This window comes from Mus caroli, chromosome 1, assembly GCF_900094665.2.
Source record: "Mus caroli chromosome 1, CAROLI_EIJ_v1.1, whole genome shotgun sequence".
NCBI lineage: Eukaryota > Metazoa > Chordata > Mammalia > Rodentia > Muridae > Mus > Mus caroli.
This window is the reverse complement of record NC_034570.1, coordinates 179,595,137-179,621,595: the sequence shown is the minus strand read 5'-3', so window position 1 is coordinate 179,621,595 and position 26,459 is coordinate 179,595,137. Positions and strand designations below refer to the sequence as shown.

At 48.5% G+C, this 26,459-nt stretch overlaps 1 protein-coding gene across 3 annotated transcripts in view; it reads right to left on the bottom strand.

The window, feature by feature from the left end:
• The window catches only part of Ptpn14 (protein tyrosine phosphatase non-receptor type 14), a 149,223-nt gene that overhangs the window by 59,519 nt on the left and 63,245 nt on the right, over positions 1-26,459 (bottom strand). For all 3 annotated transcript variants that reach the window (XM_029477885.1, XM_029477888.1, XM_029477889.1), the window contains exon 3: positions 18,123-18,292. In XM_029477885.1, coding sequence (XP_029333745.1) covers positions 18,123-18,292 — 170 coding nt within the window. The remainder of the gene's footprint in view (positions 1-18,122; positions 18,293-26,459) is intronic.

Genomic DNA, 26,459 nt, shown 5'->3' with positions numbered 1-26,459 from the left:
AGTGAGGCTAGCCTGGGGATATACTTAGGATGCACAATCAGTGAGGCTAGCCTGGGGATATACTTAGGATGCACAATCAGTGAGGCTAGCCTGGGAATGTACTTAGGATGCACAATCAGTGTGGCTAGCCTGGGGATATACTTAGGATGCACAATCAGTGAGGCTAGCCTGGGAATGTACTTAGGATGCACAATCAGTGAGGCTAGCCTGCGAATATACTTAGGATGCACAATCAGTGAGGCTAGCCTGGGAATGCACACAGGGTGTGCTTCTTCTATGGCTAGAAACTCTCCAGGTCTGTTTTTTGCTGCCTGAAGCCAGGTAGGTAGCGATACTCTGAGCTGTGACGGCTGGTCTACATTCTCAGTGTCGCTGTGTGTTCCTTTCCATTCATCCTTCCTCCGTGGCTCAAATCCAGCTCAGCCAACAATGCCCCTCATCTGAAGAGCCAATATAAATGTCACAATTTGTAGTACATCTTTCCATTCGGTCTTTGAGGCCTTCACGGAAGCATGGAGGATCAGAGTGCGGAAAGGACATCAGCTGTCTTAATGACTAAGAGCAGGGTAAGGTTTAGAACGCCACCTCCTGGACAGAAACCTTTCTTTGCAACTAGCAGTATCAGAAAGCCCCTTTCCGGAATTTACTGGAACCTTCTCCCAGGATGGTGGAGAATGTACCAAAGCATCACAGAACATTGCTCTCTACTTGATGTTGTCCTGTACCAATGCAAAAGGTGCGAGCCGTCCTAGGACCCTGGGGTATGAGGAAGCAAACCGAGCCCTAAGACTGTCAGGGCTGGGTAGCAGCAGGGGAGGGAAGCTCACCCATGCATTCCAAAGACTGTTCTCAGCTGAAAAGGGACATAACGAACAGGGTGGTCCACACGGGTTTTGTCCTCCATGTGCCGTACAGTCGCTAGACAGTCCTACACAGGCCATTTCCTGCCCCAGCCCTGAGCTCTCAGAACCCTTGGGAAGGATATATTTGAGTTCATGATTCCTGATATGTATGGTAATGTGTCTGGTACCCGGTCCGTGCACTAGCTAAAAAGCTTTGATGTTCAATGAATGTCCGAATTGGCCGTCAATGAAAACTGCACCAGCAGCAAACTATGGGAAACACAATGACCCCAGAGAAAAGCTAAAGAGATGGAAAGGGGCTAACCCTACAAGGGACATGGACGACCTTAAAAGGGAAAGTCCTCCAGCCTTCCTCACAATCACAGCTAACTGATGTGTACTCCTGAGAACACACACACACATGCACACACACACACTTTCTCAAACATACACAGACAGGATTTCCATGGCAGGTGTTCAACTCCACAAAGCTTCAGCAGCACCTGATCAAGCGTCACCTTCCCTGAGACACCCACCTGCTTAGGAAGACTCTCCAAGTCTCTGTGATTCTTTCCTAAAAAGGACACTGTTTGTTTAAATGCACACAAACACACACGGGCTCTGAGCACTGGGGGAAAACACCAGGACCAGCAAATGCTGTGTAAGAAACAAGGCAAGCCCAGACCTGATCCACACTCTCTGCTCTCCAACTCCTGAGTTAATTATAACAAATTACAGGGACAAGTTGAGCATATAGAGACCATAAACGCCCTAATAGTGGCCTATACCGGGGTTCTGTGTGAAACAGAAACTCAGTTTCCACAACACATCACGGAGCAAGAGGGAATGACCAGACTCTGTTTCTCTGCCCTATGTCGGTGGGCACAGGTCCCTTCCCATCCAATCCTATCTGGAGGACTAGAAAGGATCACGGGAGGAGGGGGGGCTACCTGCTTCGGCTGAGATGAAACATGCTTACAGAAACCTGAAAAAAATATAGTGTAAAGTGTAGATGCCAAAATAAAATATGAGCTGGCTGAAGCAGATGCAGAGACCCACAGCCAGAGCAGAGACAGAGCTTGGGAAGTCCCGAGGACAAGCATACACTCTCTACAAACCCCTTGACCATGACAGCAAATGTTGCATAAGAAACAAGGCAAGCCTAGACAAGATCCACCTCTCTGCTCTTGAACTCTTGAGTTAATTATAACAAATTACAGAGACTCCATGTACAGTGTATGAGCCGGGAGGGGGAGGGGGTAGAGGGTGGGGGTTGGGGGTGTACACCTTTAATCCCAGTACTTAAGAGGCAGGTAGATTTCTGTGAGTTCAAGGCCAGCCTAGGCTCCAGGTCAGCCAAGGCTCCAGGTCAGCCGAGACTCTGTCTCAGGGGGAAAAACCACACCACCTTGAGTATGAATAGCACCGCAACCTACAGTACCAAAAGAGAAAAGGTCCCAACGTCAACTGCAAAAGAAGAAAGAAATTACAATGATCCCACCATGCTACAACTCCACAGGAAGAGGTAGAGTCTCTGAGCATGCTGGGACATCCCCGGGAAATCACACAGAGGACCCACCTAGGCTACCAGTGAGCCCTGTCCCTTAAGGAGAACAAGGATGGAGAACTGAAGGGAGCCCTGCTGTGGGCAGGCTAAGCAAAGGAGCCAGACACAGAGACCTCATTTGATATTCCACTGACAGGAAGATAACAGAACCTGGGAAGGAGCAGGAGAAGAAGTAGAAGATGAGGAGGAGGAAGAGGAAGAGGAGGAAGAGAAGGAGAAGAGGAGGTGGAAAAGAGGAGAAGGAAGAGGGGGAAGTGAAGGAGAAGAGGAGGAAGAGGAGAAGAAGAGGAGCGAAAGGAGCTATGGGAGTTCTGACATTAGATGGTAGAGATGGTTGCCCAACTCTTTGAATGCACTAAAAACACTAGATGCACATGTTTAAATAACTAACAAGATGGTTTTTTGTTTTCGTTTTTGTTTTTTTACATTTTATGAATTTTAGCTTAAAGGAAAAAAGCAGGTGAACAAAACACCCAGGATTCCTAATAAGGAAACAGTCTCAAGCTCACAGACCGGCCTGACTCTGTGTGTGGCCTCCAGGACCCCGGGACCAGGCTTACACTGTTTGTGTGCTGGGCATTCATCCTCCATCAGAAGGTCCGCTAAGTGTTTCTACCTGTGACAGCCAAGCGACCCTCTAGGCTCAGGTCAATTTTTCTCTTCTCCAATCCCACACAAAACAGCAGAGGTCACAGTCCCACAGTGCTTCTGAAGACTCTAGTGTCCTCCAGCCCAGAGCACCCCCGAACGCTCAATGCTCCCCACATCCCCAGCACTCCTCCCTTCCTCCTGCAGAGCCCAGGGTCCTGCGCCATCTCCTCAAAGTGCACCTGAGAGACACAGAAGGAAGAGAGAGGGAGGTGTGTCACTTCCTACGAAAGTTGTTAGAAGTTATGTCAAGGGCATGCAGGAGTTGCAGAAATGGCTAGGTGTTTAGACTCTGTGCTCAGGAAGGAGCCTGAAGCAGGAGCAACACTTGAGAACAGGAGTTCAAGACCCTAGGGGAACACTGAGAAATCCAGTTGGGAAACAGTTTGGGCTGGCTAATCGACGTGTAAAAGCAAAAGCGCCTGTCATATAAACCTGACAACTGTGTCGCTGGGATCCGTGAGGCTCATGTGGTGGTGTGCACAGTCTCATACTCCTACTGCAAGACTGGGGCAGAGGCAGGAGAATTGTCTGGGAGTTAGTGGGTGTGATGGTTTCTGTATGCTTAGCCCAGGGAGTGGCACTATTAGGAGGTGTGGCCCTGTTGGAGTAGGTGTGTCACGGTGGGTATGTGCTATAAGACCCTCATCCTAGCTGCCTGGAAGCCAGTATTCTGCTAGCACCATTCAGAAGAAGATGTAGAATTCTCAGCTCCTCCAGGACCATGTCTGCCTGGATGCTGCCATGTTCCCGCCTTGATGATAATGGACTGAACCTCTGAACCTGTAAGCCAGTCCCAATTAAATGGTGTTCTTAAAAGAGCTGCCTGGGTCATGGTGTCTATTCATAGTAGTAAAGCCCTAAGACAGTGGATCAGCTAGCCTAGACTGTACAGCGTGGCAGAGCCTGGCTCAAGTGGGATGGAAAGTGGAAAGAGAAAACATACTCGTGAAAGTTGGCCTTTGACCTCTCCATGTGCCCCTAAATATATACAAAGATGAAGGACAAAAAAAGAGAGGATAGAAGTGGAGGGGGAAGGAGCTGGGGTGGGAAGGGGAAAATTAGGGGCTGGAGAGAAGGCTCAACAGTAAAAGTACTTAGCATGTATATACATTTGAATTCAACCCTTACTGATGCAAGCTGTGTGTGTGTGTGTGTGTGTGTTTAAGGTTTACAATGAACAGCATGGTAGGGTAAACACTAGTCACTCATGAAATGGGAAGAATGTGAGTTTGGGCTGCTAACCCATGTTCAGAAAAGGAACCAGCAGCCTTAAGGAAGGAAATAGATCAAGACACGAGGTAGCCTACTCATTAGCCAGCTCTGGCTCCTCCTCTGAACTGCAGCTGCAGAGCAGGGAGCCTTCATCCCTCTTAGGCTAGTAATAAATATGACTTGACTCATCTGCTTGAAATACACACCTGCCTGCCCTGCAAATCATGTGTCCACAATATGAGCTCCCATGCACTGTGGGAACAGGAGCTTAAATTACCCCTGGAAGCGTGAGTCAACCGCCCAAGGACCCAAGGAGTTGTCTTTCTGTTACAAGCCAGGTATATGGCAAGAAGTCAGTAGAAATGCCTAAAAGTGTGGTTAGCAGTCGGAGAGAGAAGGGGACCGTTAACAATACCCACGCCACCTCCCACCCCCACCCCCCAACCCCCCGGTGTAGGGATAAATGACAGCAGAGTCAGGGAACCGGCCTAGAATTCCTTAACTTATCTAGAATTTTTAACGAAAAGCAACACCACAGCCCAAAGGGGTCTGTCCCCTGTCTGAGAAGTCATGTATCTAAAGCCAGGAGGAAATACTACAGGCTTAATAGATGTTTGAAGGAGGGATGAGGCAAAAGAATTAATTACTTATATATTCCCTAGAATCTATGATAAAAGGAGAAACTACAAACCTTCAAGCCATTCCAAGTAACGGTGGCCAGACTCTTGACCAGCGACCCTGGAAGTGTGGATGGAGATGGAGGAGCCATTGAATGTCAGGTTTCTGCCTCTCACCCCAACTCCTGCAGGAAAAGCCCAAGAACCAAGCCTTTCCCAGTTCCAGTAACTGTGCCAGTCTGGACCTCCAACCCTCAAACCATGCTGTAGAGTAGACCAAGCTTCCACACTGCCCAGAAGGCGAGTGACACGCCAGACCCTGGGATACCTGCTGCTGTGGAGACCTCAGCTTGAGCTGGATAGGAAAGGGATTCTCTCTAGGATGATAGGCAGAACCCCCCTCCCCCACTCTTGCTGTCCGCAGTCATCTTAGGATCCCGATGTCCCCGGCTCTACAGAGTGATTCCCCTGTGGCACATACATCATCACATCATCTCAGACCTATGCCACCCTTTAATCCTATTTGTGGGCTGGAGAGATGGCTCAGTGGTTAAGAGCACTGACTGCCCTTCCAGAGGTCCTGAGTTCAATTCCCAGCAACCACCTGGTGGCTCACGACCATCTGTAACGGGATCCAATGCCCTCTTGTGGTGTCTCTGAAGACAGCGACAGTGTACTCATATGAATAAAGAAAAGTAAAGAAAAATAACTTTAAAAGGATTATCTCTGCACACGTGGGCCTTGAGGTGCAGGCAGCAGAGACCGCCTGCCGGACCCCTGTGTCCTACGCTGTGCATGCGCAGTGAATAGGTACTTCTATGTCTTCCATTGTCTAGGAGCATAGATCTCACGGGGAAAACAGAAAGAAGAGGAAAAACTACCTCAAGTCTGAGCCATACTACAACACGAATCCACTAGCCACTGATGGAATTCCCAGAGCTGGATATGAATAGTTTTCTTATAGGATCCTCAAAAGTAGCTGGTTATGGAGAACACGGCAGCGACTGCCAAAGATGAAATACCAAACCAGCAATCTGTCCCGGACCGAGAATCTCCCATGCTGTGGTTTCTGCAAAGCTCTGCTCAGGTTTTTCAGCACGGAAATGGCTCCCTATAATCCTGTTTTTCAAATCCCCATTGGACTTCTCAGTAATTCTAAGTGTCCTCTCATCCTTACAGATCTACTTTTCTCACTGTCTCCGTATCAACAGCAAAATCTTTTAAAAAAATTCCTCCTGTGAGTGGATGTGTCATGCAAGTACATGGTCACACGTGGTCATGTGTGTGGGGCATATCTGCACATGTGTGTGGGAACCCAAAATTGTTGTCTTGAGATTTTCTCCATGACTCCCCGGATGCTTCTTCGAGTTGGGGTCCTTTAATTGAACCCAGAGCTCACAACTGTGGCTCCTCTTGCCAGCCTGCTTGTTCCAGGGATCCTGTCTTCTGAGTCAAAATTACAGACATGCCACCACGTCCATCCAAAATTTTTGTGGGTTTCTGCGAATCTGAAGTCTGGTTCACAGCGGGTTTAACCACTGAGCTATCCCCAAGGCAACAAGATTTTTTTCTAACCCTAGACACAAAGATAATTTTAGGGTAGGAAAAAAAATTGACTGGATTAGAAAAAAAGGATGAGCCAACATTTCACAGGCCTGCCTGACTCCACACAGGTGGACGGCAACCCTTTGTTGAAGATGCAGGCAGGATGAGGAACTGTCAGGCAGAGAACCGTAATTCTCATCTCCTAGTCCACAAGGGGACAGCTACCATCACAGTCCTCCTCAGCCTAGGATCAAGAACTGGAAACTATCCATTAGCATTCAGAGAGGGAGCACAAGAAGCATGCTCTCCATGAACCAAGAACTTAAGGGCAGTGCCCTAACGTTTTGATATGGAATGTTCCCAGAGGCCCAACAGCCCTAGGATGGCTCTGTTGGGAGGAGACAGAGTGAGGAAGGGGCTGGAGGCCTGCAGACTCAGCCCTTCCTCTGCCTTACTCCCCTCAGACATAGAGAGAGAGCTTGGCTCTCATGTGTTCCTATTCCCATGAGCCACCACAGGAGGACAACAGGGTCAACCAGTCATGAACTGACACCTTCCAAGATGGGAGCGGAAAAATAAACCCTCACTCTTTCTAGGCTGGTTTTGTCGGGATTAACACATAGAATCAAGACACTAGGGAGAAAGACGAGGCAGAGAGGCAGGCAGGCAGACAGATAGACAGACAGACAGGCATACAGACAGACAGGCAGGCAGGCACAAAGGCAGAAAGGCAGACAGACAGGCAGGCAGAGAGGCAGGCAGGCAGGCAGACAGATAGACAGACAGACAGGCATACAGACAGGTAGGCAGGCAGGCAGACAGGCAGACAGACGCACACCCGCACGCATGAACACACACCACCAGCCATGCAGCATAGATGATAAATAACAATGAAGAAGGTGCCATCTCTAAATATAATCAAGTATATTGGGAGCGCACAGCATATTAAAACCACATTTTAAAAAATAGGGCCAAGGACTTCTGGAAGACACCGGACCAATGGTGGCGTCATACCTTGATGTGGACTGAATAAAAGCCACACTCACCATTGCTATAACAACAGCACCACTGACCGCCAATGCACTAAGGACCCAGCCAGGACTTCTAACTGTCCTCTGCACTTTAGCTGAGCATGGCCACACTGCCTGACTGGTCCTTCTGGACTGAACCTGGGCTTGATGGTCCTATTAATGCCTCTGTGGCTTTCAGCCATTAACACTGCCTGTGCCTACCCCATCAGTTCTCCTATTATATTCTTATTATCTTACTCCACAACCTACTGCAACTCTCTCTCATATTTATCAGGTCTCTGCTGCCTCTGTGAACTGACATATATGGATGTGTGTGTGTGTGTGTGTGTGTGTGTGTGTGTATAATATATTATCTGAAAGCTAATGTTAGTAATTAGAATGAAAGAGCCTGTGACTACCAAAGGACCAGTTACCAGGGAAGCTGGACCACTGACAAACTGTGGCCAGTCGACTAAACATAGCTTATAGTTGTTGCTCAATACATTCTGATATTACAGAGATATATAAACATGCCTCTCTGTTTCCTTTTTACTAGTGTGTGTGTGGGGGGGGGGTGTATGTTTGCATATATAGTGCATGTATGTGAATGTGAACATACGTGGGCCCCGGCAAGCACATGCAGAGGCCCACATTCAGGAGTCTTCGTCATTGCTCTTCCAGTCACTGCCTTGGGACAGGGTCTCTTACTAAACAGGAAGCTTGGTTTCTGGCTGGTAGGCCTGTGAGCTCTCACAGGATCTGCCTGTCTCCACCCCCTGCCTCCATTGCTGGGGTTCCAAGGCCTCGTGACTGCATAACAAGGGCTCATGCCCACTGAGCCTCCTCCCAGACTGCATCTATGTTTCTGACACAGTGTGCACTTACGACATTCCTATTGTCTCCTGACTGACTGTGTGCACTCACACGAAACTCTGAGGAAAGTGTTGGACCTAATGGGAAACAAGTACCAAAGGCCGAGGTGTCCTGCTTCCAGGGCCAAGGGCATCTATTGCAGCCATTGTGGCCAAGGGCATCCATTGCAGCCGTTGTTAGGTTCTGCGGTTTGCTTCATTTTCCTTGAACATTAAACCAAAATAGTTCTTTGCTGACTCCAGTAGTCATCTGAAACAGACTTGGGAATTCTGGAAGCTAAGTGACCTACATCAGCTGTCCCATCATACCCACAACAGTCGTCTCCATCTTTCCACAGTGGGTCGTTTACTTCAGGGATGCCAGCCAAGAAGACTTCAAGTTTATCTTAGATGATCATATGCGTTCTTCTTTCTAGTAGCACTGTTTGTAACATCTTCAAAAACGGGTTTGCTCCTCAGAGGTGCTTTCTTCCTAAGATTATTTCATCTTCATGATTTCCCAGTAAAGCATCAAGTCTCTGTCTTGGTTTTGGCTAATTTTAGGTCAGCTGTGCTGCGCTTTGCTCCGACCTTGGCACTGGTGGGAAACAGCAGACGGAACATCCTCTAGTTCCCTCCAGCTGCAAGTGGATGGCGGGCTGACCTGGAGCTAGTTGGGGGCTATCAACAGCATCGAGCTGTCGCATGTCCCTCCGATGGCTCGGCCTGGGCTCTTTCAGATTTCACAGACACACCTGGTAACTTGACACAGCTTATTTCCTATGTCTCACTTTCCTGCTCTTCCAAAAGCCTCGGTATCATCTGAAAGCCTGGCACTATGTGCCCAAGGCTGAAGATGACTGATAAATTCAAACTAAAGCCCATCCTGGTTCCCATTAGCGCACAATGCCCACTATGTAAAAGGCTCCTTCAAAGGAGCGCCTGTTCCCTGTCGCTCTGTCTATACTACTTCCTTCTCTTTGACAAGGCTCATCCCTCCCGTGCCAGCCATTCTGGGGTTTGTCTAAGCAGTCTCGGGAAGGAGAGTGTGAAGCTGGCAAAGTCTCTCAGGGAGTGGAAATAACTCCTACCCACAGCCTGCTTCACTGAAAACCATTCCAGAGCTGGTCAAAGGGCCAGGCTTCTGTCATAAGTGGCAATGTGGCTGAGCAATATCCCTCTGCCACTCTGGTTCTGTAAATAAAGGACTCAGTCTCCTATGGGGTACTGTGTTTAGATACTACACTATGATCCAAACAGGCTGTGGCAGCTCAGGATTTGGGGAGTGAGTGGGAAAGATAGACATAAAACAATGGTATCCATTATCATTAGATGTGGCATGTTCCCACAGGGTTGTGGGTTTGCTCGCTTGGTCTCCAGCTGGTGGTACTGCTGTTGGGGACTGTGGCTCCCTTAGGAAGTAGGGCTTAGCTGGAGGAAGCAGGTCACTGGGGAGCAGAGCCACCCCCTCCCCAACCCCCTCAGCCCCCACCCCCACCTCTGCTTCCAGTTCCTGTGAGGAAGAGAGGAAGGAGTCTTGGCCTCACAGTCCCACCTCCTCACAACTGCCTGCTCACATCTCTCCCTCACCACAGCAGACTGTGTCCCTTCAAACCATAAGCCTGGAGTAAATCTTTTTTCCCTTAAATTGCTTCTTGTCACAAGTTTTGATCACTGATGAGAAAAAAAATAACATAATGTCCTCCTTACAAACAAATGTCATGGGTAGTCAGAGACGAAACAGACACTGACATGAATATGTAAGAATTCTGAAATATTTGAGCTTCAACTCTCCACAGATAGCCTAAGGACCTACAGACTGGCCCTCAAGTGACGCTTATACACAACTGAGGTCTTTGATGGAGGATTTGAAGGCAAACACTTGCACACTCAGCTCAACCACCATAATCTCTTGTAGGAAGTTAAAACATCAAGACAGACAGACAGACACTTAATTGCATGGAAGCAAATGGGTCAGTGAGATGTGGTTGGTGTGACTTTCCTACTGTGTGCAAAATAGAACTATTGGCAGGCACAACTGAAATGCCTACAGGACCCAGGGAGGGCATGGGAAGGTATAACTCTGCCACCGTAACTTCAAGGGACAGGAACAGGGTCAGCCACGATGGCATCTGCCTGCCTATACAAGTGTCTTGCTCTGTCAGAATTGGTCTTGTCAATCAGAATCAGCCTTCCTAAGCTTAGTTAGTTGATCATCTTTGATGAGGAGAAGTGTGGACAGACATTCTGCTCTGGCAAAGGGGTAGGGAAGAGGGCTGACAGGATGGCTGAGTGGGGGGTAAAGATGCTTGCCACAGAAGCCTGGTAGCCTCAGCTCCATTCTGGGAACCCATGTAAAGATGCAACTGACTCCACAGGTATCCTCTGACAATCCCCACCACACAAGCACACCATAGGCGCAAAAATGTTGTAATCAGCTTCAAAGTCATACGAGAGATGCCCTTGGTTTAATGGCCCAGATGCCCATTTGTTGGGTACTAGGTTCTCGATATAAAATGAAACACTTTTGTTTTCAGAGACAAACACCCACACCCATCTCATCAGGCCCCTGTGACACACAGCACAATAGCTTGGTGATAGATAGTCTGCGTCCAGCCACAGATGCAAGCTGCACAACCTCTCAGAACTGCAAGTCCCCCCTTGAAGTCCACACTTTCCAGGTCTGCTACCACCCTGCTACTGTGCCTTTCCTGTGTGGACACAGAGGACCTGCCCTTTGCTCCCCCAGCCTCTCCGTCTCTACTCCAACACAATATCCCAGTATTCTGTCCTAAGACAAAAAGAGCACAAGACCCTAAGGGACGGACTCCCCGCACCTCCACCATCCTGAGATTTTGGGGAAGCCCTTTCTATAATCAACACACCGTGTCTGATTCCCCCCCTCCCCCATTATAACGACTCCCCTACAGATCCAAAGAATTCTTCATGAGGAGTGACAGTCCTTTAAACCTTCATCGAGCACAGCTGGCAAGCCTGGACATGACGGAACATCTCTTCCCACGGCTCCCGTTTCTCTCCTCTCCGCCCCTTCTCTAAAGGTAAGCACTCTGGCGGTGGGTCATCATGTCAAGTTTTAAGGCAAATACAGTACAGACATTCCTCAACTGCTCACCACCTCCTCGCCTGCTCACCACCTCAAGTCCTTGCTGTCTCTCTAGTTAGACAGTGAGCTCGTCTCGGCCTTCAGTGTTACACTAAATTCCCTGTGGAGTCAAAGAATGCATAGCATGTCTTTGAGAGTCAAGGGATTCAGAAAAAAATTTTAAAAAAGGTTGCTTGAGGGATTATTTTTCAGCTAGTTTTCACGATAGCTCTCGGAAAAGCACATTACTTTTTATTGTTTTTAGAGATGTTCCAGATAACAGGCCACTAAACACATAATAACCTAGAATTTAAGGTGTTAAAATCAAATTGTTACTTTTTTTTTATTTTAAGGGAAAAATTAGAGGGGATGGTATACCTGTTTCTGCAAACTGTTTTACTAATGGGTAAAACACACAGGTGAGCATGTGTGCTTAAAGGAGGGCAGACTGGGCTGAGGAGCTAGCTCGGTGCTTAGAATACATGCAGCAGCCCACCAGGGGGACAAGGTTCAGATCCCAGGACCCACACACATGACGGGTGGGCACAGTCATCTCTAATTCCAGCATTTGGAAGGCGGAGTAGGGTATACCCGGAGCAAGCTGGTTATTCAAAGTAGGCACACTGGCCAGCTCTGGGTTCAGCTGAGAGTCTGTTTCAATGAACAAAATGGAAAGCAATCGCAGAGACTCGAGTCTCCACCTGTATGCACACTCATGTACACACATGTAGCTGCAAATACATGTGAACTCATACACGAGCACACACATAGACACACGGCACACGAAGACCCCTTTGAAATAGGAATGTGGTTTCTGATTTATTTGCTTTTGAAACATTGATTTTTTTTCTTCCCCTATCAATAAAAAAAATGCATTGTACCAAGTTAGTTGTTACCAAAGATCGTTTGCATGGTTGGTCTGTCCCTCAGACACAAAGGACTCAGACACTGCCCTTCACGGTCAAGTCGAACTCCAGTGAGCTTGCCTCCACCTCTGCGTTCAGAACGCAGACTAAGAAAACGGCTACCTACCCACCTTGGCACCGTGCAGACGGTAGCTTTGATCTGGGAGATGAGAACGCCAGCAGCAGCTCAGCACTTGTGACCCTGTGACTTAGGCACCTGGCTGGCTGAACCAAGGGTATGAACTTCAATACGCTGTTTAACATGAGGAAACTACGGTTCAGAATGGAGCGAGGATCGGAGCCAGGGGCAGAAATGGTGACCGGAGGCACATCTCCATTTGCATAAAAGCTTTCTGTCTACTGGGTTTTGTACAGTGCATTTTTCTTTGATCACATTCATAATAGTAGACTCAGATCCACCCATCCTAAGAGCCACAGGCCAGAACAGGAACAGAAGCCAGGGAAGAAAGTGGAGGCTGTGTTCAGCTCCTTTCACTACAGTTTGGTGTAAAGTGAAAAGGTAGGATCTGTCAGTCAAAGATTTCAATATGGCAGCCCAGAGCATGAAGCTAAGTTCCGGGCCTTGCTGAGCGTCAAGTCACGTGACCCTGGCTCTATAGGAGGCACAACCACGATGCCAACCTTGGTTCTGAGAGCCCCTGCCGGCCGCCCTGGTTGCCAGACCAGCGACAGAACAGTCTCCAGGAAGTAAAGGCAGTCGGCAACACAAACTTGTAAAAAAAATTCTAATCAACCTTCTATCCATCAAACACATGGAAATGAAATAAAAACCAGCCCAGAGTTACGGCTCTTGGTGGTAAGGCATCGAGATCTGCCCATTCCTGCATTTCAGCTGCCGAGCAGGGCCTCTGACATGGAGTGGACACTTTATGAACGTAGATAAGTAAAGGAAGATAGACTGGGGGTGTGGCTTGGTGCTAGAGTACCTCCTTAGTCTGTAAAAGAGCCTGACTTCAGACCCAGGTACCATAAAAGCCTCTCCCTCGGGAAAGCAAATGCCCGCCCAAGATCACGGCTTCTTACAGACACCTATCTTCTCTTATCTCGTCACACTGACTTCACAAAGAATAAGAGACCACTCCAGTGCCAGCTGCACCTGGACATGCATGCCATGTGGGGCAGAAACAATGCTGTTCTCAATAACCAAGAGAGCAGTGCCCATCCGCAGTGGGAGCAGACAGGAGGGCTAGCACTGCCAAGTCTATCAGCCAAAGGGGAATGCACGTGGAGTCTCTACTTCCAAGCCCTTGGCAAACTTTAAAACTCCATCAGGGGGCTGGGCTGGAGGGATGGCTCAGCAGTGAAGAGCATTTGTTATTCTTCCAGGTATGTGAGATTGGTTCCCAGCACTCATGCTGGGGGCTCACGCCCCCTTGTGGCCTCTGTGGTACCTGCACTCCTGTGCACAGACACACACACATACTCAAGATTAAAAATTAATCTTTTTAAAAGTCTTCATCAGATGACATTATAAAACAGTAAAAGAACTGAGGAACAGACAATAAAGGGTAAAGGAAAATGGAGACACAGTCGTAATAAAGCTTCTAAATGAGACACTCTGAATGCTGGCTGTAGACTCAGAGTGCACACAAGACAGACGGCAATGTCTAATCAGAGCAGTAGTATTTCCAAACAAAGAAGGAGGATGCAAGCTTTGGGGGAGGCTAGGAAGAGGCCTGGCCAGGAAAAGCATAAGAACTCAGTTCAGTCTCCAGAGTTCATGGAAAAAATCCAAGTACAAGGACACATGCTACCTGAGACCCAGACCCCTGGGCTTCACTGGCCTGTCAGCCTGACCTCATTGCTACGTTCTGGGTCAATAAAATGCTGCTTCAAAACAAAACAAAAAACAAAACAAACAAAGTTGGAAGAGGGTTCTGTGTTGAACGGGCATGCCATGTGTGAGGACTAGAACCTGAGAACCCACAGAGATGTCCAGTGCATGTGGCAGCCCCCTGTAACTCCAGAGCTCACAGAGTAGAGCTGGGACCCCTGGAGGGAGGAGCAGGCTGACTAGCCCTGTCACTGAGCTCTGGGTTCAGCTAAGAGAACCCTGCTTCAATGGATAAGGTAGGGAGCCATAGGGGGATAAAATATAACATCAGCTTTGAGCTTTTACAGGCATACAGACAGACATGCACACACACGTGCACATGCATGTGCACCCCACACATGTGTAATTCACCACACATATACACATAAACACATGCATGAGGAAATAAAAGGTAGATGGAACTAAGAAATGATACCCCTGGCTGTCCTGGCTGTCCCACAAAAATGGTAACCGCATGAACGCTCATGCCATAGCCCAAAGTTCCATTTTGTCTCATGTAAAGATGGCAGGCTTGGCCTGACCTGGCTTTGTCCTCAATATGCCATAGACCTGCAGACAAGGGCGCAGCCTCCCCATCCAGTACTTAGAGGAGGTGAGCAGTAGGGATATGACTTTAAGGAGAGGACACTTTGGGACACAGCAGCAGCTCCCTCAGAAGGGGGGCACTTCAAACAGCTCCCACAGCCCTAAGTCTTCTCAATACCTACCATGGTGCCCTAAGATTACCGTTGGCAGGAGAGGGGCTGGGCTGGCTACAGCTGTAGTAACACTATGCAAATTCTATGGCATGTTGACCACTAACAGAGGGACAGTCCCACCCAAGCAAGCCAGCTACCGTGACAAAGGAGGATGTGCCAGCTGACCTCACTGAGGCGAATAGGAGTTCCTTTGTAGTAGACTTGTACCCCACTCATCAGTGAGCAAATGCAAGGGACACACACTCCAGTAAGAAGAAAAACATCTACCAATTAATTATAAATTCCAGAAATGAGGCATGAACCATGAGTCTTAAATTCACTCTTCAAAACTATTTATCCTTGGTTTAGTGTGTATGTGCACACGTGAGTGCCCGCCTGCCTATGTATCTCAGATATTTATCTTTGTTGTGGTTCCTCAGGAGTAACTGTTTTTTGAAAGAGACTTGAGACTTGCCATTTCAGCTAGGCTGGTTGGACAGAGGGCTCCAAGGATCTGCCCACCCCCATCCCCTGGATTAAATGTAGCACATGCCTTGTCTTGTGTTTTACATAAATGCTGGGAATTGAACTCAGGTCCTCACACTTGTGTGGCAGGCGCTTTGCCAACTGAGTCTCCCCCTCCCCGCAATCCCCAACACCTTCTCCTTTAAAAGTGTGCTCCTAGCATTGAATCAGTGAAGAAGGGCTTCTTTATTGAAGAAGACTTGGGAAAGACCCAGACATCAATTCCAAGCTTGCCACTGCATGCGCACACGCGAATGCGTGTGCGTGTGTGTGTGTGTGTGTGTGTGTGTGTGTGTGTGTGTGTGTGCGCTTGCACGTGCAGGCATCCAGCAGTTCTCCAGCTGCCCCTGGCAATCCTTAAGTTGCCCAATAAAGACTTCTTCTGCCTCCCTTACAAACCATCTTTTCACCTTCTGGGCCCAGACAAATATGAAAACCACGTGTATACAATGAATCTGTTGCTATGCAAACACACTGCAAAGAATCTTTCCTTTGATTCAGAAAGATATAAAGGGAGAGGATGCCCGGCAGGCAGGAGTCCCTGCTGAGGGAAACTTGGCCAAGGCGGGGAGAAGAAAAACAGCCTGGGAAGAAGTGTGGTGGGTCCCAGCAGGACCCAAGGAGTTAACATCCTCCAACTCCACAGAACACATCTTCCAGTTGGGAGTGAGGCTGAAAGTTCCCAGCTTCTTAATCTCTTAACTCCTATGGCTTCATGACTCATCCCATCTGTCTAGGAGCAGCCTAGCCGCTGCCAGCCTGCTCCTGCACATGTCTGGAATCACACTGGGTCATTTATTTTTCCCTCCTTTGATTTTTTTTAATTCCATGTTTCCTCCCTTTGATACATTGTGTGTGTGTGTGTGTGTGTGTGTGTGTGTGTGTGTGTACATGTGTGCGGAGGCCTGAGGTTGATGTTGGATATCTTTCCACAGTCACTGTCCACCTCATGCTTCAGACAGACTTGCTCACTGGACATGGAGTTCACTCCTCCTGCTAGGCTGGCTGACCAGGAAATCCCCAGGGCTTCTCCTCTCTGCCCTGTCCAGCACCAGGATTCACTGTTGCCAATTACAGGCTGGTCCTGTGCTTTTGTAGGACTTGAGCCCCCTTGCCGCTCTCCTCCTGAGACTTTTCAGGTGTTGCCTTAACCTTGGGCCTGACTTACCCACGTTTTCTCCAGTGTCGTGGGTCTCTCAGCAGGCCTCCCCATATGAAGAGATTGACCTCCAGTCGACCATCATCTCCAGTGGGTGAGATGGGACGATCTCAAACTAACCTCAGAAAGCCACAGTTTCCAGCCATTGACCTTAGGACTGCTGAACCCTGGGCCACCAGTCTCCACCCATCCCTTCTCCCAACGGGAGTTCCAAATCCATGCTGCCACCTGCAGCTTTCACACGGTTTCCAGGTGCCAACTCAGGTCCCCATGCTTGGATGCCAGGCACTTTACCCACAAAGCCATATCCACAGCTACCAACTATGGATATTCATTAAGAAGAAGGCGGGGGGGGGGGATGCCGGAGAAGAAGGAGGACAAAGAAGAAGAGGAAGAGGAGAAGGAGGAGGAAAGAGACTAACAGAAACATAAAATTTCCAACCATGTCGTCATTTGAGAACTTTACAATCCTGAAACCCACAAGGTGAAAATTAATGCACACACTCTGCATTTTCTACACACGTCAGGTCAGAAGCATTCCTAAGGCCCAAATCTGAGCAACAGGTTTAAAAAAACAAAAACAACGCCAGGCGTGTTGCACTCAGCACTCAGGAGGCAGAGGCAGGCAGATTTCTGAGTTCGAGGCCAACCTGGTCTACAGAGTGAGTTCCAGGACAGCCAGTGCTACACAGAGAAACCCTGTCTCAAAAAACCAAAAACAAAAACAAAAACAAAAACAAAAAAGTGCTCCTGGGGGCTGGAGAGATGGCTCAGTGGGTAAGAGCACCCGACTGCTCTTCCGAAGGTCCGGAGTTCAAATCCCAGCAACCACATGGTGGCTCACAACCATCCGTAAGATCGGATTCCCTCTTCTGGAGTGTCTGAAGACAGCTACATTGTACTTACATATAAATAAATAAATATTTTTTAAAAAAAGTGCTCCTGGGCTTCCTGCTCCTCCAGGAATGTCCACTTAACGGGCGACCCCAAGGCTCTCTGGCAAACACCTTTTGACACCATGCTCACTGCACTGACACCAACAAAATGGTCTCGTTTTGCTCAGGGAATCACAAGCAATCCGAGCTGTATGAACACTTTCAGTTCCTTCGAGGACAGGAGACGGCACGGCCAACCCGAGTCTCCGCTAAGGTGCTGACTTCCTGTTCCTGCTTAGGTAACCCACGTGATCAAAACTCTCACCCTCTCCACATCTTCCTCCCCAAGTTTACTTTAGAACCACATGATTTCTCAAGTGCAGAGTCCAACGGAGTTTGGGGTGGGTGGGTGGGGTACATAAAAACAGAATTAGGTGGTTAGCTTTTACTGAAATTCTAGCATACCCATTTGACCATCCCTAACATATACTTCCTTGCTGTTAGACACAAAACTCACCTGTTTTACCAGGGCTACAGGGAATGTCGGGCATTAGCTACACGGATTGAACCAAAATATTACTGTCGCATGGCAACAGGCAGACAACCTGCAGCTACATCGCCCACTCTGCTTCCTCACACAACTTAATCAACCAGCGTCTCCACTTCGCCGGAAGCCTCCTGGTTATCCACACCCTTATGGGGAACTGGAGGGGGAATATTATACCTACCTTGTGGCCTCCTGCTGAAGCCGTGACACATTTGGCACATAGAACATGACTCCGAAGAAAAGCAGAGGCTCGTTAGCAAACTTGTCCAGATGTTTCTTCAGTGGCTTCTCCAGCTCCACCCATCTCGCCTGCTGGCTCTTGCTGAGAAACCAAAGGCCGAAGTAGTGTGTCTAGATAAAAGGGTAAAAATCCCATCAGTCTGTGCTTCCCACGGCAGTCCGAGACCACACGGAAACCAAGCCTCCCCAGCTGTGTCATCAGAAGCCTGAGATCGTAGGCCTGCATGCAGAGATCCAGCGTCTTCTCTTTCCCAGCGTGGGACAAGCTAAAAGAAACCACATCCATTGACGCAGCCACCTACAGACTAGACTGCTTATGCATGTGGGTCCCCGAGAACCTGTGTCGGAGGAGGGGCTGGGGCAGACTGGGGACAGGGCTGATTGTACAGAAGAACACGAGCACCTGGGCACAGAGACCAAGGTCAGCCTTGGTGGCCATCCTCGGGAGCCCACCACCTCTGTTTTACACACAGGATTTCTCTCGGAGAGCTGGGGTTCGTTGATGGCAGCTAGGCAGGCTGGCCAGTGAGCCCCAGGTAACCTCCGGTCTTAAACCTTCCCCAGCACACCTGGCTGGGCTGCTGGGTGTTGAATTCTGGTCCTTGTGCTTGCAAGGAAACACCCAACCAGCTGAGGTGTCCCCAGCCAGGGACAGGCTGGCTTCTTTCCTAAACTCAGAAGGACGATGATTCCCTGTCTGATCTGACCCACGGCATCCACCATAGAGTCACTTCTTATTCGGATCTGAAGACAAATTCTGCCAGCTGTAAGCTTTGCCAGTGCAGATACTTACACAACCTCTCAGCATTTAACAAAAGACATGCGCTCTGTGTGGACCTTAGTCGGTATGTTAAAAGCAGTGCTCTGTGTTGTTTTATTATACATGAATTAGGATAAATTTCTCCCATACCAACCTTTGAGACGGGAAGGTTCTCTTCTCCCCAGCTGTCCCCCAAAGCCACCGGTGGCTCTTGAGAGATTACTCCGGCATTTGGTAGATGAAAGTGTGATTATCACCCTAAAACTTGAAGCCTCAACCAGCTCGGCTATGAGCAGCATTCTGAATGACTGAAACACGTACCTCCACGCACCCAATCCTGTCTTTATTTGAACACGTGCTAAGATGTCAGGATTAGTGCAAACAGACACACACACACACACACACACACTTCTGAAGATGCCTTTGTGTTCCATGACAGCTTGGGCTGGCTTACAGCACACCTGGGGCTCTGTAGTGTGCTCACTACCAGGTTTAATCTCCAGAGGCATTCCTTCCTTCTCCATCCTCACCACAGCAGCTGGCCACCCCTCCAGTCATCGCAGAACAATCCCTACAGAGATCCCCAGGGAAGCCTTGGTCCTGCTTTCCCAGCATGCCCCTGGCCTACAGAAGCTGGAGTGTACAGGCTGGCCGAGATGGTTTTCTCAGCAGGGATAAAATGGTTGCATCCCCCAAGGTGCTCTTAAGGGCAGGTTTGTGTCTATATCTTTTCAAGCTTCAAAAAGCAAGAATGGGAGCTCAGTGATGTCTCTATCAACTCAGACAAAGCTGTCTGAGCCCACTCTAGCCCAGCTGTGCATGTTCTGACTTCTATGGATCTGATGTTTCCAACATGAGAGATGGCACAATTGAGATCCACAGGGCCCTGCCCAGAAGAGCTCTGAGACTCATTCTCCTAGATCTATTTCTCTCTCGCTCGCTCTCTCGTTCTCTCCATATACAGAGGAAGGCCTAGACTCCTAGAGCTTTGCCTTCAAGATGGAGTGAGTGAAATTCTTACCCAAGGAACAATGGGCAGCTGATATCTGCCACCCACATCCATGGCCAACAGAAAACACGTCACAAGGCAGGTCACCTGACTCGTTTTCACTGGCTCTTTTTAGCAACAATATTTTTGTGGTTTAGAGCCAGAAACCCCACCTCCCAGAGGCTCATGCGCTAAAGCCTTGGTCCCCAGGTTCCCAGGGCGTGGTGCAGATACACCCTGCAAAGAGACCATTGGACTCTGAGCCTTTTCTCTCGCTTGCCTTCCAACTGTGTCAAGCCTTGTTTTGCACCTCTGCACACTTTCGGCAGGGTACACTGCCTTGTCACAAGCAAAGAGCAAAGGAGCCAAGAAATGGTCAACAGAAAGGCCACTCTAAAGTCAACCTTTCCCCCATCGTAAATTGATGGAGCTTCAGGTTACCACATACAGTAGCAGAAAGCTGATGATGGTTCTCTGGACACCAGCATTAGAAAACACTGCCAGGTAGGAGTGGAGGACTGGGAGGTGACTTTGCTGGTAACACGCTGGCCACGCAGGCGTGAGGACCTTGATTTGGAGCCCTGGCACCCAGGCATGGTAGAATACAGCTGTAACCCTAGTGCTGGGGAAGCCAGCCAGCCTAGGCATACTGATAGACCCCAGTTAGTAAGAAATAATAAAGCGGGGAGCAGCAGAAGAAAAGACTTCTGGGCCACACACACGCCTGTGTGCATGCCCTCACCACACGCACACACTTTAAATACACACAGAGGGAGGCAGAGAAGACAGGCCAGTGGTTCACACCGCTAATCCTGGCACTTGGGAGGCTAAGGAGAGAGGATCGTGAGTTTGAGGTTAACCTAGGCTACAAAGCAACATCCCAGCTCAAAACAACAAAGAACTGAACAAAGCAGGAGTGAGGGCACGTTTCTGGAGGGCTACAGGATCAGTTCAAGATAATGTTCAGTGAGGTAAGAGACGCAGGGCAGCTACGAGAGATTCCGTCACAAGCAGCAACAATAAAACCACACACTGAAACAAACAAGAAAGGAAAGGGAGTCAGGCTGGTATCAGCAACATAAGAAACGACTCATGGAAGCTGGATTAACTACAGATAATAGAAAGGCCTTAAAAAGACAAGAAACATAATAACCACAAAGCAGGAAGAGGTTCTGCAACCCTCTGAAAGTCTCGTCCCAGGCACCTCTGGGACACTAGAGGAACAGCTGTGTCCTGCCGATACAGCCTCCAGGAACCAGAGACATGAGACACAGGCTAAGTCCAGGTCCTCTGTGCTTCATTCAGTACCTGCCTGGAAAGGGTCCCAGGGCTCTTCCTCATCGTACCAACCCCCCACCTCCCCCACCCCTGCACTGAAGAAAGGGTGCCTCCCTCGGCATGTTTGGGGAGCTGAGAGTGTTTACAGATAGAAACTGCAGTAAGCACTTAAGCCGCAGGGCTGGAGGTGTGGGAGACCTTTCGTGAGCATGGGCAGAAGGATGCTCACGCCTCAGTACTGTGGGGTAAACTAACTTCTCCTTCCACGAGAAGGAGTGTCGACGTTTGCACCATATTTTAGTGATTCATCCAAATCATAATACCCGTTCAAATTTTTAATATTCAAATTATGAAGGGGAGCAATAACCACAGGAACAACTCAGTGATTTGGGGAGGATTCTTTAAAAAAAAAAAAGTTTAAAAGATGAATAAGTGTAACGTGTTTCATTGTTTTGCCTGCACGTGTGTCTATGCGGGCCTGTTACCCTCCGAGGATAGAAGAGGCCATCAGACCCTCTGGAACCAGCGTTACAGATGGTTGTAAACCACCGTGCGGGTGCTTGGAATCTGACCCAGGTTTTCTGCAAGAAGAGCAGTGCTTTTAACAACTGAGCTGTCTCTCCAGCCCAAAATTAAAATTTGTACTACTGACATCTTGCAGGGTGTTTCTTCTAACTCTCCTTCTTTTCATTCCCACCCACTGAGGTCACTACACGGGGATGGGTGGGGGGACCGCTATGAAGGGACATTTTACAGAGCATGTACTCCTGCACAAGACACACACACACACACACGAACGCACACACGAGAACAATTTTGCTTGAGGCTGGAAGTATTAATCTAAGGAGTTCTAAATAACAAAGCCAATCACCTCTAATGGAAACTGAATTTGTGGCGTAAGCACGCATCGTTGTTGCTGCTGCTGCTGCTGCAATACAGTCTTTTTCCAAACAGTACAAAGTAGTTCCCAGTGATTCACGACACAATTATCCAATGAAACAGTTATAAAACTACTCAAAAAACGGGGCCCTCTAATAAAGAGGCAAATGAAATGAACAGGCATTTATGAACAGACAAAACTCAGAGAGTCCACAGATCAAGGGAAAATGCTCAACACTGTCTTGATGCCACAGAAATGCAAATCAGAACCACACTGGGGTTCACAGGCATCCGCACTGAAAGGAGGATGGTGGAAACAGTGCTGGCAAGGGAGGGGGGACCATACACACGGATGGTGGAGATGTACCAATGGAGCCTCCATGGAAATCAGTACCAAAGTTCCTCAAAACAGGGAATACTGCCCTATGACCAGGGATACAACCACAGGAATGGAAGCCAGCACTCCACAGAGATGCTGATGATGGCACACTTCCCTCACTCCAGCCAAGGTGTTAGATTAATAGATAAACCAATAAATGGGTCAAGAAAATGTGTATACGTAAACCGTGGGGTTTCACTGAGTCAGAGAGAGAGAGAGAGAGAGAGAGAGAAAGTCTTTTTCAGAAACCAGATGGAACCAGAGAGCATATTAAGCAAGATAAACCAGTCCCAGAAAGGCAAATGTCACTTTGTTTTCATATGTGACTCCCAGACCATGTACGCATGTATGTCAGGGTATGTACATCTATATGTGTACATATATGTGTGTGTGCATGGGTGTTTATACATATGTGTGTGTGTGTGTGTGTGTGTGTGTATATATATATATATATATATATCTGGCTTATATTTGCTGCCCTGTGTATATATATAGATACACACACACACACACACACACACAATGATATACTATATGATATATGTGTACACATGATATATGTGTACACATGATATATGTGTACACATGATATATGTGTACATATATGTGTGTGTGCATGGGTGTTTATACATATATATGTGTGTGTGTGTATATATAGATATATATATCTATCTCCGGCTTATATTTGCTGCCCCGTGTATATATATAGATATATATACACACACATACACACACACACACACAATGATATACAGGCACTGTGGCTGTAGTGAGTTGGTTGAGTCTTGTCTGCTGTGTGCAAGGCCCTGCGTCCAATCCCACCACCATGACAAGCTGGGTGGGGTCTGCCACACATAGCTCCAGCACTGGGCAGGTGGAAGACTCGAGAGCAGGGAGCAGGAGAAGGTGAGGGAGCGTGAACACAGCTGATGTACATATCATACCAAAGAACGTCACTAGGACTTCTATCAGCCTGTACATGTTAATAAGAATTCTCAAAGGTTTGGGAAGATACGGGTTCCTGGTGAGGGATAAACTGTTGTTCTTGAAGGTGCCTATCGCACACCTCCTATGACATGCTAATTTAAAATGTTGGGCGTGGCGATCTTGTAAGAAGGAGGCCTCCATTCTTGAGATCTCCAGCTATACCCAAAGAAGGCTCCTCCGTGCCCATCCACCTCTTTCACCCTTCCTCTGGCTGTTTCCACACTGCCATGGAAACACACTGCCCCCAGCTTCTAATAATGCTCTTCTTTGGGCTACGGTACAGCCCAGGTTTATTTGGCTCTATCTCTACAAGTTGTATCACAGTAAATGAAATCAGAACCTACAGTCTCACTACGGCTAGCTGTGTACCACGCAACCACCCATGCTTGATCTAAGGGCTGCTTCTCTCACCAAGCACAGCTGTGCACACTTAGCTTCAGGTTCAGCCCTGTTTGGTTCCCCAGGTTTCCCCACTAAACCCTGCCACAGACAATATGAAAGGTAGCAGGGGACTCCAAGCAGAAACCACCTCTTCCATGACCAAAGGCCCAGAACTGGAGCTTCCTGTCAAATGCAGCAAATATAAGCCGGACCTGGCTGGCCCTTGGGACAACTCTGGCATAAATCTCCGGTTGTATTTTAGTGTTAAACCCACTGCTCTGATACCTCGAGTTAGGCAGCAAAAACCGGTTCCCAGAAAGAGGAACTGTATCTCTGAGTCGGTTACTTAAAAGCAGCTACGATGGAATGTTGTAGGGAGTGCCACGGGAGGATGACTTCCTTGATTAATTTGGAGTTCTGCATCTTAACAGGAGCGTCAATATCTATATGTACTAAAGTGTCAGCTGGTGTTTGCAGCGGTAGGTGGGTGTGTGCCAGAGTCAGTGTTCATAGTAACAACTGAGGAAAGATCCCAGGGATGGAAAACCTGCAAACAGAGTTGTAAACAGCTAGTCTGTGGCCTGAGTGTGCAATGCCTCCACCAGCTTGTGTGTGTGAACACTCGGTCCCCAGCTGACGGCACTGCCTTTGAGAAGGCCGTGGAAGCTCCGTGGAGGGAAGGCATGGGTCACTGGGGGTGGGCCTTGACGTTTTACTGGCCTGCTTCACTTGCTTCACTTCCTGGCTGCTCTCTGCTTGGCCGTGGAGGCGATGTGACCAGCTCACAGGTGCTGGCATGACATCCCCCAATGTACATGTACTCTTCCACCAGAAGCCCAAGCAAGCCCTTTCCTGAGTTGCTCTTCCGTTGCCAGCCAATATGACCATTCCTTCCAATTGGAGTGCTGGGGAGCAAGTCCCGGACCTCGCACATGGCGGGTGAGCAACCTACCCCTGAGCTACGGCTCCACCCTCCCTCCATTCATTTATAATGAGATGATGTGTAACTGCACACACTGACTATTCATGGCAGAAGGTTGTTGAGGGTTTGGTTGCTCTAGTTTCGTGAGCCATGGCATGGCTTTAATGCCATCTGTGAGGGTTGCACATGCGGCCCTGGCAATTACAAGGGATTAAAGCCTTGATCTTAATGCAGGCATTCTGAAGAGGTAATCAGCCAGAAGCAGAAGTTTAGAATATCTTGTATTAAGCTCTAACAGGCTGCCCGCCTCACCCAGCATTTCAGTTGTCAATCAAGAAGCAGAGCTGGTATGGTTCCACCTCAGAGAAGAAAGGAGTTATGTGCAAACACGAGAAATACTTCAGACACAGCCATAAAGCGGGCTCTGAGCAGGTCCTCCTGTCACAGTCCAGTGGCTCTGGAAAATAAGTCACGCTATTCCCCCCCAGCTGGAGAAATGCAAGATCATCTTGTATGCACCCAGTCTCTGCACTGGGTAGTTCTGGGAACTCTAGAAAACATCTAACTAACACATCTAACATCTAGCCATGCTCATTCTTATAGCCAACGTCTTCATGAAAATACAGGGAAACAAGCTGTAGTTGTAATGGGGACCCATGAAGCCCATCGTGACCAGAGCCGAGAAAAACCTTCTCTCAAGGCACTGTGCCTCCTCCAGAACACACACCCAGTGGGAAGACTAAAGAGGGAAGGCTGAGCAATAATCAGCTCTGTCCGTACTTAAGTGAAGGCACGCTTATCATTACAGCAAAGGCCAGGCACCACGATGCTAGCTAAGATTTCCAGTTAGAATCTTCACAAAGCAAGAAATCAATACAAAATTCAGAGACCAGAAATCCGCCCCTACCCTCAACAGCTTCTTAAACTCAGTACTGATCTTCAAAATGTTTTATACTTACTTGTTCTCCCTTCCTCTCTCCCTCCATCCATCCCTCCCTCCCTCCCTACCTACCTCCGTGTGTGTGTGTGTGTGTGTGTGTGTGTGTGTGTGTGTTCGTGCTGTGTATGTGCCGTGGTGTGCAAGTGAAGGGCAGGAGACAATCTGCAGCCATCAGTTCTCTCCTCCTACTATATAGGGTTCAAACCGCGGTCATCAGTCAGGCTCGGTGGCAGATGACCCAGTGGGCCATCTCCTTTACTTATTTTTTTTTTTCAACTTGACACAACCTTAAACACAGCTGAACTTAACTGAGAAACTTGCTTCCACCGGCTTGGCTCCTGGGCATGTCTGTGGGGCATTTCCTTAATGATCAACCTACTGTGGGCAGTGCCTCTCCTGGGCAGGTGGTCCTAGGTCATTTAAGAAAACAGGCTGAGCAAGCCACGGAGAGCAAGCCAGTAAGCAGCACTTTGTGGTGTCCTCTGCTTCAGTCCCTGACCCTAGGTTCCTGCCTTGGCTATCCCAGATGATGGACTGTAAAATGTAAGACGAAATACACCCTCTCCTCTCCAAGTTACTTTCAGTCAGTGTTTCACCACAGCAACAGAAAGCAAAGTAGAACCCATCTCTCTCATCAGCCCCTGCGCTTGATCACCTTAGCTCCCCTGGATGTGGTTAGGCAGGTTACAGAATGGAGGCAAATTCCACTGATGGGGAATGAGGTTTTCCTGTCAATCAAACAGAAGGTCACAGTCGTTACCAAG